The sequence below is a fragment of the Triticum aestivum genome, chromosome 5D (assembly GCF_018294505.1).
Source record: "Triticum aestivum cultivar Chinese Spring chromosome 5D, IWGSC CS RefSeq v2.1, whole genome shotgun sequence".
Classification (NCBI taxonomy): Eukaryota; Viridiplantae; Streptophyta; class Magnoliopsida; order Poales; family Poaceae; genus Triticum; species Triticum aestivum.
The window spans coordinates 453,487,189-453,499,046 of NC_057808.1; the positions used below are offsets into that span (position 1 = coordinate 453,487,189).

Genomic DNA, 11,858 nt, shown 5'->3' on the forward strand with positions numbered 1-11,858 from the left:
GAAGTTTGATAGCACACAAAGTATTCCTCCGATATCCGGGAGTTGCATGATCTCATGGTCGAAGGAATGTGTATTTGACATTAAGAAAGCAGCAGCAATAAACTGAACCATCATATGCTAAGCTAATTAATGGATGGGTCTTGTCCATCACATCATTCTCCTAATGATGTGATCCCGTTATCAAATGACAACCCATGTCTATGATTAGGAAACCTTAACCATCTTTTGATGAACGAGCTAGTCAAGTAGAGGCATACTAGGGACTTAGTATTTGCTTACGTATTCATACATGTATTTAAGTTTTCAATCAATAAAATTCTAGCATGAGTAATAAACCTTTATCATGAACAAGGAAATATGATAATAACCACTTTATTATTGTCTCTAGGGCATATTTCCAACAGAGACTGCAGGAGGTAACCAACCAATCGATCGATTGGCTATGTAGCTTACATGACACTGACACCAGGGTTTATGTTAGTTGGGATGTGAGGCCGGAGGGCATGCTAGTGACCAATCAATGTGAGATGCTTCTTGATTTATCCCCTTCCCTCTCCCTTTTATCAATGATTTGTTCTATTGCGAGAAACATCCGGCTGGTTGGTTGCTTCGTGATCGATGATGTGCTTCTAGCTCTGGTCCATTTCTCCTTTGTGGTCCTCTTGAGTGTTTTGTGGACAAATCCATTGAGAAGGACGCTGAATAAGTTGTGTATGTGGAGATAATTGATTCCTCCCTTCATGGGCGGATCTAGAAAACAAAAAAAGTAGTTTATATATGTATATTAACCTTAATTTTGGACTATTCGTTGGATTTACTATGACGCTTAGGCACAATCATAATACTTCTGTGTAATTTCACTAAAACTTTTACCTATGTATTGATGTTTGGCACCCCCAATAATTTGATCCGAGGTCCACCACTGCCTCCCTTGTGGGGAATTTGCAATGCATGTTAGATTCCAGGTTGTACTTCCACATTCATTTTGTTTTTGAAATTCATCCGGAAGGAAGACACCATCTAGGGCTAGATTAACCAGTTCATCGGCTCATTGAGGCATGGCTCATTAAGCTCACTGATGATAACAAGCTAAAACTTGTGATTGACTCGGTTCGTTTAATAGTTGTTAAGCTCATGAGTGCTTGTGAGTACTCATTATAATTGTAAACATCATAAAAGTATCGTATTGCACATTCATAATTTTAAGAGCGCGGCTACACACGACGGTGCTCAGCCAATTTATAGACGATCCTATCGATCCAACCATACATGCATGGGATAAAATGAAGCACATCCGCTTGATGGAGCATCGTCCATTGATCTGCAGTGAGTTTCGGCTGCACAATACTTCCGTAATTTTAACATGTAGAACTGCAAAAACCTTTGCACAATTTAAACTTTTAAAATAGTAGCGCATGACCAGTGGGCTACTACCAAGCCTTGATAATTGTTAATAATAATGGGTTCAGCAGCCGCACCCCAAAAATAATAACAAGTCAAACATGCTGCTCATGAAATTCGTAGGCTCGCTCGTTAGTCTTAATGAGCTAAAATTGTTGTTCGGTTCAATTCATTTACTAATGAGCATGAGCCATAACAACGCGAGCTTTTGAGCATTCGTTAAGCTCACGAGCAACGAGCTTTTCGTCCAACCTAACATCTCCTTGCTCTATGATTGATAATTGGACATTTTTGTGAAATCGTATAATTGGAACTGAGATTAGCATTCAAGCCTTGCCAAACCAAAACACACACACGCACGCGCACACACACACACACACAAGCGGTAGGTAGGCGGGTGACGTGTCCAAGTGCCTTTCTTTCTTTTCTGCTGCGATATTTTGGTAGGTAGGTAGCTGGGGCGGTCGTCGTCACTGCAATATCCGGTCAAGGATTATGTGTTCCCGCTGGACTGCCGCCTACCATCGCCGTCAACGAGAGAAACGGCAGAAATGGCCTAACCATTTCTCTTATGCACTACATGGAAAAAGCCATTGTTTTTTTCTACATTTTCGTGCACGCCGTCAGCTAGGCTTCTAGCATGTCAATCTGTCTAAAATTATTGATAGGTATACATTTTCTTTTTCATTTCTCCATGGAGAATGAACTGGTCCAATTTGTTTGTGTATACACGGGCGAGCAGAGAATTCCAAATGTTCGAAAGCAGTGAAAACCATGTGGAAGAAAAATAAATGGAGCAGTCAACCTATGTGGATCCGCCCCGCCCTTGTGGTGTGGTGAAAGGAGAAATTTGTAGACGTTGAACGCATGAGATGAGATAAAGGGTACTGGGCGAGCGGTGCCTATTCTGGAATATCTAGAAGGAGCGAAACCACGAGGTTTCTTGGAAAAAGAGGGACAATTACATTTCAGCCAATCTGCGGTCCAGCCGTTGTGAGAAAGCGTTTGTACTTTGAAGTAGTGATCTACTATCATGACATTAACACATGAGATGAGAGGTGGATAACCAGTCAACTCATGCAGATTAGAAGACACTGGCAACATGGCTTATTATTAATTTGGATCAATACTTCCCACTAAAAATACACAACAAAGGTGGAGGGTAGCAAATATCATTAATTAATCAGAAAGAAAATTCAAAAGAGAGACATGCATGATGGAAAGGAACAAGTCCATGTCTGGTTAGTTAGCTATAGTTAGCAGCAGCACAACACGGCTGTGGAAGACAAAGTAGTCCGTATCTGCAAAAGATATCTCATGCCTCACCACCATCCACCCGTTTATATCAATCTGCACTAACCAAAAGTCTAAACACAACTGCCTCCATACAAAATGAAATAATGCCATAAGAAAAAAGTACCAACAAAGCTGTTTTCGGAGGAGAATATTGCCTTGCAAACAGCACATTTTTTTCAAATAAAGGACACTTTTTATTGACCATAATGTAGCATCAAGAGATACAATCATATGGACATAACTAGGATGCACACACACACACACAGGATCGCACCGACAAAGAGTAAAGTCATACATGTTCGTCGTCACCGGACCAACCACGCAAAGCCAGAATCTAGATTTGACCTGAAGAATCAGTCTGAGCATATTCGAGCACCGCCTTCAACAAGGTAACGACGTGAAAATAACCAACACATGTCAGACCTAGACTTTCACCCTGGAGCTCGAGAGCAGGTGTTCGAGTAGCGCGCATCGAAGTCTCTTATGTTTTGTTGCCACCACTTTACCGTGATCCAGCAACTACATGTGATGTGCGACCGCTGTCGCTGCACAACCATCCATCCGCGTCAAGCCATCGTCATACTTTGCATCTCCCACCAAAGTCAACCACCAGATGTGGAAAAAGAAACCACCTTTAGGAAGACATCGGTGGCCACCTGATGGAGCTTCGTCAGGATGATATGCACATTCTCTATTCTCTGATGATATCTATAGTATGTGCAGTCCAGGCTTCCTGCATAGGTCTACTTTTTCAATGTTCTAAACATACATATGAAACTCTGAAGTCTTGTGAATCTTTTTCTCAATGTGCCTCTGTCCATATATTTATAATCTACTAGACAAAAGAAGATTAACCCTTCCTCACAGATTGCTTTACACATGTATTTTCATATTAGAGTAAAACATTCATTATGGGATAGTTTGCAAGTACGTTCAAAGTCTCTTCAATATTGGCTTTATGACAGTTATTGGACCATCATTTGAGAACATGATACCGAGACATGTATTATGTCTTCTTTAGTTTACTATCGAGTTTGCAACCTGTTTTTTGTTAGTCTAGACGGGCATTGCGTGTGCAAGTACTCTCAAACTCGCAATTGCAGAGCTACCAGCTACCAACATGAAGATTGGTGGCCCATTTTGCTGAACATGGCCCTAAACTTGGATTGTTGCCTGCTTCGTAGTGTTGTGTGTGTACGGGCATGACCTGGTTGGGCCCCAGTGCACCTCTGCCCGTGCCCAAACACCCCAACACAGGCGCAACTATGCCTCGCTTTATGCGAGACAGTAGTTCTGCTTCCCTACAGGGGAGCTGGTAGAGGGTCGGCCCAGTAACCATGTGGGGGCTCGTCATGCTGACATCACACACATATATTCTTTTATTAAAAATATATATTCTAAATACATATTCCCTCCGTCCGAAAAAAATTGTCCCTTAAATGGATATATCTAGCACTAACTTAGTACTAGATACATTTATTTGAGGGACAAGCTTGGGACAGCTTTTTCGGATGAAGGGAGTATATTTTAAAATTAATTTAGTTAACATTTCATAAGTGTTCATCGCACACTTAAAAACTGATCATGCAGTGTAAAAAATGTTCGCTCAACATTTACAAAATGTTTGTAACTTTTAAAAAAAATATTTGACATTTAAAAATATGTTCGGATATTAAAAAAAATGCTATACAATGTAAAAAACTATATATTTAAATTTTAAAATGTTTCATACCATTCAAAAAATGTACGTTACATTTGAAGAATATATGTTTTGAATTGTTTTTAATTTATTGTACTATATAAAAATGATTGCATAGTTAAAAAAATGCTTCATATCATTCAAAAATAAGATTTGAACATATATTTGAAAACAGACTAGCACACATTAAAAAAATTAAAATATGTATATTTAGATAAGCATCAATCATGTGTACGAAATATATAATCTAAATGTAAATATTAGTTTAGAAAATATTAATCATACGTTTGAGAAATGTTAAATATATATACAAAATATTACTGATGAGTAAGAAAATTATATAGCCTGTATTAAAAAATACATGTGTTCAAGAAATAAAGAACAAGAAAAAAAATCAGTAAAAACTGAAGAAATAAACAAGGAGAAGTGAAGAACCCCAAAGAAGGAATAAATAAAAAGATTAAAACCCAAAGAAAACCGGTGCAAACAGTTAAACCTGGAAAAGAGAAAAAAAAAACAGAAGAAAAACTCGGGCGGATCCATGAAAAGAAACTACAGTGCTGGACAGGCTCAGTAGCATCGGAACGTGACGGGGTTAAGTCACACGAATGGCGGGAGATAGCTCCCATGCAACAAACGGCCCGTCCTCATGATGACGTGTAAACCCGACGACGACCCGTATCCCTCCAAAGTCATCGCTCGCCTCGTCCCCCGTACGGCGCACGGGCGCGACGGAAGAGCACAAAACCCCAGTGACCCCACCGCGTCAGAGACCCAAACCACCTGCATTCTCCGGTAACCCACGCACCCCACTCCACACGCCACGCCTCCCTCCCTCCCCCACTCTCAAAGTAGAAAAAAAAGGATGGTAGTGGAACCACTTCTTCCCCGTCCAAGCAGAGCGGGCGAAGCAAGCGGAAAAGCGCGGCCGCTGGCGAAAGCGAGAGCAAAGCCAAGCCCAAAGCCGAAGCGCATGATTATCACTACTACTACCGGACCAAAGCCACTCACGGCGGATTAGAGAGAGAGAGAGAGAGAGAGACGGGCACGGCGGGCGGTCCGGCTAGGCGTAGGCGATGGCGGCGAGGCAGGGAGGAACCGGCGTCGGGGAAATCACGGCGGCCGGCGGCGGCATTACCCCCGGGCCCGGCAGCGCGGCGCGCACGCCGACGGCCAGCCCTTACCAGGTGACCAGCGCCCGCCTCATCCCTCTCCTCTCTCTTCCGCTCTCCCCATCGGCCTGCCCCTCGCGCTCGGCGTGCCTGCCTTTGACCGCGACCGGGGGATAGCCCCCTGCTGCTCTTGCTTGCCTGGGGAACTCCGAGTCCCTCTCGTGCGTGTGCTGGAATCGGGCGATTCCGCGCCGCGAATTGGTTCGCGTGCCACAGAGGGAGAGGAGTGCTGGTAGATTAGGATCTCTGGCGAACCAGGCCCGCCGAATCGGGGGGCTGGTCTGATTGTGCCACTTCTGCTTGGACCACTGAATCATACTGTAATTCGGATGAACCGTGTACGTGTGTTCCAACTGGGTGCTGCGATGCTGCTCATGCGTAGAATTGGTGGAACGAATCCGGATGGTTGTGGACTGGGGTTGGTATATAAGACTGCACCTATTGCCAGGTGTTTTAAATGTGCATACCGAAATGAGGCAGCGCAGTGCTCAAGTGGTTGGGGCTTGGCGGCCTACTTGAGTGGAACCATGACTTTGTTGGCGTTAGTTTGCCCGTAGAGTTTTGGGGATTGCACAAATTTTGATTGATCCATAGTTTTATATTTTTGACATTCTCAATTCTCTGACGACATGCACATTCAGTATGGCTACTATGCAGTATAATAGAAGAAATAGCAACTGTTTCTGTGATTATATTTGAAATATAAAACTCTATCATCTGCATCTTAAACTGATTTCCTTTGAAGTTCTGGTACAGTTATTGTGATTACCAATACCAGTTTATGTGCTTGTATAGAATGAGATATCTGAAAAACAACGTACTACCATATGCTAGTTTATCATAAAACTGTAGCATACAGGATAGCTTAAAACACGTATTGCAGCTTAATGTTGGGGTAAAAGGGAAATAACTCGTTGCATGTTTCTAAGAGAAGATTAGCACCGAAATACCTACTAGAAGTCGGTTTCATTTTAGGAGGAACTAGTTGTTGCTTATATTTGTCAAATACTCCTTCTGTTCCGAAGTAAGTGTCGTGGTTTTAGTTCAAATTTGAACTAAAACCATGACACTTATTTTCGAACGGAGGGAGTATATTCAGTTGCATATAGGATTATCTTCACAAACTCCCCCTTCCGTTTGGCTTATAGACTGATGGTGAAAACATTCATCTTATTCTGACAAGATCACAATCTTACGACATTTTTCTGTTCTAGCATCATAAGTGAATCTGCTATTATCAGACAAGATGGCAAGATCAATCCTCACTGCTGACTTGCATTAGTCCCTGCATTTGCTTTAAGCTAGATATGAGTATAACAGTAGCTTTCTTCTTGATTATTTTAAGACATCTGTTAGAGATATGGGTTTCTGAAATAACTTTTGGGGAATCATTTGCAAGGCATCACTATAAGCATGAGTTTATTTCTCCTAATGCACCATGTTTGCTCCAACATAATTAACTACTAATGGTCCATATATTAGTTTTCATAATGTTTAAAGGATAGCAAACTTTTTACCATCTCGCGACAGCTTTGAACAAACGCATACAAAATCCCATTACTGACTTCGCTGCTTTTGTTTTAAGATTCCACTTCACTAATGTTCCGATCACTACTTCTTCAGGTGCCACTTGAAATAGAAGAGCAAATTTACTCTCCAGTCTATGGGAACATTGCAGTCCGTGACAGTCGTGGTTGTTGCAGTGGTTTCACAGCCAGTTTCACAAAGATTCTGTTCATCACGCACCTCGTTGCTTTCATCGCCCTCACAATCTTTCTTGGAGTTCAGGCTTCTTCCCACCCGAATCCTACCTACAAGCCGTTCGCCCACTTCATTCCGCTCGCCTCTTCTGTGATATTATCTATTATCGCTGCCTGCTTTTGGACTATCCTTGCTGTCACTAATCCTGCAAAAGCCATCAAAACATCTCTCTGGACAGCTCCTGTTTCCGCACTTGGCTGCGATGTAGTCATACTCCTCGTCGGTGATGGTGAAGCCCTTGGCATCGGAGTGCTCATAGTTGTGATCGCCATTGCAGCGGCTCTGTACAGTTGTTGGGCCACTGGTCCGCGTCTCCAGCACGCCGCCGCAGTACTTTCCACCTCTGTCAATGGAGCACATTTGCCCTTCAGTGCTTCTTGCCTGGTTCTTTTTGTTGTCCTTGCCGCGTTTGGCTACATGGCCTTCTGGACAGTTGCCATCAGTTGCATTTCAGCTGCAGAAGGGCACTTCATGGATTTCCATATTGTCTATGTGGCTGCGCTCCTGGTCAGCATATCATGGACAATGCAGGTGCTGCGTTACTTCGTCTATGTGGCCGTGGCAAGGCTGGCACATGCGGCGCTTGCCCACGGAGTCCGCATGCCAGGTGGTGCCGTCGAAGCATTCTGTGGCACGATGTCGGGGCCAGCTTTTGGTGACATATGCATGGGGGCTGTGCTTGTCCCGGTGATTGCAGCGGTGAGGAGCTTCGCTCGAGCGATTAACGCCCTGTCGGGGGGCAACGACGAGTTCCTTTTCTCATGCTGCCAGGGCTGCTGCCTGAGTGTCTCGGAGAAACTGATGGGACGGGTGAACCGTTGGGGCTTTGTCCATGTCGGAGCGCGGGGGAAGGCGTTCTGTGTGGCTTCGCGGGATGTGTGGTCCCTTTTCGTTCTCCGCGGGATGGCGAAGCTTGTTGATTCAGACCTCACTGGTTCCTTCTGCTTCCTTTCGGCTGTCACGGGAGGCACCTTGGCCTCATTGGTTGCTGGTTCATGGGCTCTGGCCATGGATAGGGATCGTAAGGAGCTTGCTCTGCCAATATCGTTCTACTCATTTCTCATCGGTTATTACATGGTATTCTACTTAATCCCTCTCCGGCTGTTTTTATTTTTCCTATGTTTATCAGCGTTAGTGACAACTTAAGTCTGCATTGGTCTTTTGCTAGCAAACAGCAACAACAAAAAGCATACCGTCTATTAGTGAACCCGGTTGAATTTATTTTAATCTTCTGCTGACAAGAAGAAGCTACCACACTGTCTGCACCAGTAAAACTGATAGAATATGTATTATGTTTGTTTTAAAGAAGTAGCATAAACCTGTTTAGTCCAACATTTTGCTTGCATACCTGTGCCACTTGACATTTTAGGTAGTTGCGTCCATAAGCCTCAAAAGCTAGTTGGTACAGAGATATATAAAATATGGATTTGACTTTACATAGCCTTGGTGAAATTGCACCTTTCCACTTTTGTAGTTCTAGATGCTTCTTTTATCAGAATTATGTGAAAATGGCATCCATTTATATATTTATATCCAAAAGAAGAGAGATCCTTGTCCACTGAAAACTGAAAAGGGAGGGAGATACTGTTATTTATCCACCGAAAAGGGTAGCAGTCCAACATCAATTATTAAGTGTAGATGTCCCTTACTGACTGTTCTATGCTTCCGGTTTATGATTCCCTTTTCTTCCGTGTTGCAATGTTGCAGTGCCGGATGATGATTGCGTGGCCGCAGGCTTGCGTTGCAGCATACCATGTTGCATATGCAGAGAACCCCCAGAATCCTCACCTGGGAACACTGATACCAGACCACCTGCGGGAGCTCCAAGCACTAGCTGCAGACTGATCTCTTGCTCATCATCCATGTGCGATCCCCCGCGGGGCTGTAGATTCTTGAGATCACATTCATGATCCATAGATTTCTTCAATTGATTTAGTCAGCTTTCTGATACCTGAAACTTAGAAGCAAGACATCAGTCAGAGTCAAGGTGTTGTGCATATGATTCAGAGACTCTGCTGCTGCGTCGCCTGACATAGAAATGTTGCTTGTGTAGAGCGAGATGTCGCATAGTCACCTGTGCAGATACTGGGGTCAGTGAAGGAGATTAGATTATCTGAGACAGTAGCGTGCTGTGTGCATATATGTGCAGCTGTACCTGTAAAGGAATTCTTGTGCATGGAACACATTTACAGAATGGAAGATGTTCCCTTTCCTGGGTGAATTGCTGCCTCCTATGGACAGGTGCAGTCGATGCTTGTGCTGTCAAAATTCAGCCCTTTTCTTGTCTTTAAAAATGTAGACTGTACGCATATAGCTTAAAGAGGATTCCTGGAATTGAACGGTGAAGGTGACTGTTCATGGTCCAACTGAAACTGCATCAGTTGCGACAAATTACGATTGCCACATAATGAGGGGTCATGGGGTTCTGCTCTGGCGGCAGTGGGGAGGGAGGGGAACCCTGTGACCTTATTCCGGGTGCATCCAGCGGTCTACTCCCTCCGTTCGGAATTACTTGTCGTAGAAATGGATGTATCTAGACGTATTTTAGTTCTAGATACATCCATTTCCGAGACAAGTAATTCCGAACGGAGGGAGTAGGTTTGTTCAATTAGGATTTTTGGCTATCGTGGCTTCGGCTCTGACGGTCGAATAGGTTTCTCTAGATCATCCTTCGACGCGAAATAGTTTGATCGGGGGTCGACCAGGTCAGGCCTCTGCTCTTGGTGTTGGATCTAGGAGGTAGTGTCTGCACCGTATGGACTCTTTCAAATCTAGGTGAGCGCGTCGTGTGTCATGGCGTCAAGGTCCCTGTTGACGAAGGTGGTAGTCGTCTTCGTCATTCTTAGCCCTCTTCCTCGTCCTCTTCTCTAGGGCGACGATCCATTTTTTCGATAATGGCCACTAGCGTCTTTTGGCATATCTCGATAGCTTTTCGCTCGCGGACTCAAAGTCTTGCTAGCTTCGGTGGTGATGCAGAGTTTCAGTCGTGACATCGAGCATGGATCACGGACATCAAGCATGAATCATGGCGTGCCACCGGCGTGTGCAGACATCGAGCATGGATCATGGCGCACCACCAGCGTGTCTGCGTGTGCAGGAGGAAGATGACGTTATTTTGTCCAAGGAACCGGTTGCAATTTCCATTTTCTTTGGGGTTGCCTTGTAAGGGTTTATTGTTTTTAGATCATGGCATTTTGCATTAAGAACAACAATTACTTCATTTGCTGTTTTGGGTTATTAATTTGAAAGAAATTCCAACTCATTTTTTGGGTGACAGTTACAAAATAAGTTCTTTTTTTTCGGTACAGTTTGTTAAAAAAAAAAAAGATCCCTCAAAACACAATTTGCGCAACCTGAGTTGAGTCGGTTTCTCAAAAAAAAAAAACAACAACCTGAGTTGGAGTCGGCGGCGGCCCGAGTAGTCCGACCCAAAGTCCTGCATGATCGTCTCCCTGTCCTCGCATATAAATACGCAGCGGCCGCCGATCGCAGAACCGAAACCAGAGAGATCGAAGATGACGACGAGATGGTCCGCCTGCGCAGCTCCGACGGCCAGGAGCTCGAGGTGATGGAGGAGGCGATCGCCGCCGCGTCTAAGACGATCAAGGACGCGCTGGAGAAGGGCGGCGCCGCCGGCGACGCCATCCCGGTCCCCGACGTCACCGGCCGAGTCCTCTCCCGCGTCCTCGAGTACGTCAACAGGCACTTCTCCGACCCGGCCGCCGCCGCCGACCCCTTCGACTACATCCCCAACTTCGACGACCCGCTCAAGGCGTTCGACGACGCCTTCGTCCAGGTCGACCAGGACACGCTCTTCGACCTCATCGACGCGGCCGAGTGCCTCGAAATTGAGGGGCTGATGGACCTGACGTGCAAGACGGTGGCGGACCAGATGAGGGGCAAGACCATAGAGGAGATCCGCAAGAAGTTCCACGTCGTCAACGACTACACCGCCTGGGCCTTCGAGTAGTAGTTCAAATCTTGTTCAAAGTTTGTTCATTAGATGATCGACCCACACTATGTTTTGCCTTGTGTTCTCGCCATGTTAGTGTAATCGGGCGGATTTACTACTAATTTCGGTACTCAGACTCGTCTTTTGCCCTTAAATATGCACACTCTTATACCCACAATGACACTTAATTTTGTAAGTTTTGCTCGGCAAAAAACCCCATTGTGGCAAAAAGAAATTACATCTTATTGTTGGCTAATTCAAGGTCACCTTTGATATATTATTCTTATGTTTAGACCAGTTCAGTCTATCTTTTTTATTTAGAGCAAAGGGATGTACAGATTCTTAAGGTTTGGTTCACCAAGGTCAGCATCACATGAAACCTTTAGCACTTCCGTTAATGGCAGCCGAAGATTTGTGCTTGTGGGCTAGGATGAATATAACAGACCAACGGATCCTCTAGTAGGATAGACGACTTGTCACGATGCCTTTCTGCCTCATACTGTCATACAACTACATTAGTAGAAAACAGGGCTTTGGTTCGGCCAGAAAAGAGCATTAATCCCGGATTAGTCCCGGT

General features: G+C 44.5%; 2 protein-coding genes across 2 annotated transcripts; both read left to right on the forward strand.

The window, feature by feature from the left end:
• Nucleotides 1-5,257: 5,257 nt before the first annotated feature.
• LOC123122684 (protein PNS1) lies at nt 5,258-9,654 on the forward strand. The gene is made up of 3 exons (XM_044543000.1): nt 5,258-5,583; nt 7,192-8,406; nt 9,037-9,654. Exons 1-3 carry the CDS (start codon nt 5,473-5,475, stop codon nt 9,172-9,174), a joined length of 1,464 nt encoding a protein of 487 aa, XP_044398935.1. The 5' UTR covers nt 5,258-5,472; the 3' UTR covers nt 9,175-9,654.
• A 1,161-nt stretch (nt 9,655-10,815) lies between these two features.
• On the forward strand, nt 10,816-11,576 carry LOC123125488 (SKP1-like protein 4). The gene has a single exon (XM_044545969.1). The coding sequence runs from the start codon at nt 10,856-10,858 to the stop codon at nt 11,297-11,299; it is 444 nt and encodes a 147-aa protein (XP_044401904.1). The 5' UTR covers nt 10,816-10,855; the 3' UTR covers nt 11,300-11,576.
• The last annotated feature ends 282 nt before the right edge of the window (nt 11,577-11,858 follow it).

What these genes read in the sequence shown, in the direction of transcription:
- LOC123125488 (XM_044545969.1), top strand. Translation starts at nt 10,856, where the DNA reads ATGGTCCGCCTGCGCAGCTCCGACGGCCAGGAGCTCGAGGTGATGGAG.
- LOC123122684 (XM_044543000.1), top strand. Translation starts at nt 5,473, where the DNA reads ATGGCGGCGAGGCAGGGAGGAACCGGCGTCGGGGAAATCACGGCGGCC. An exon ending in CGACGGCCAGCCCTTACCAG is followed by an intron (nt 5,584 to 7,191) that starts GTGACCAGCGCC and finishes CTACTTCTTCAG; the next exon opens with GTGCCACTTGAAATAGAAGA. An exon ending in TTCTCATCGGTTATTACATG is followed by an intron (nt 8,407 to 9,036) that starts GTATTCTACTTA and finishes GCAATGTTGCAG; the next exon opens with TGCCGGATGATGATTGCGTG.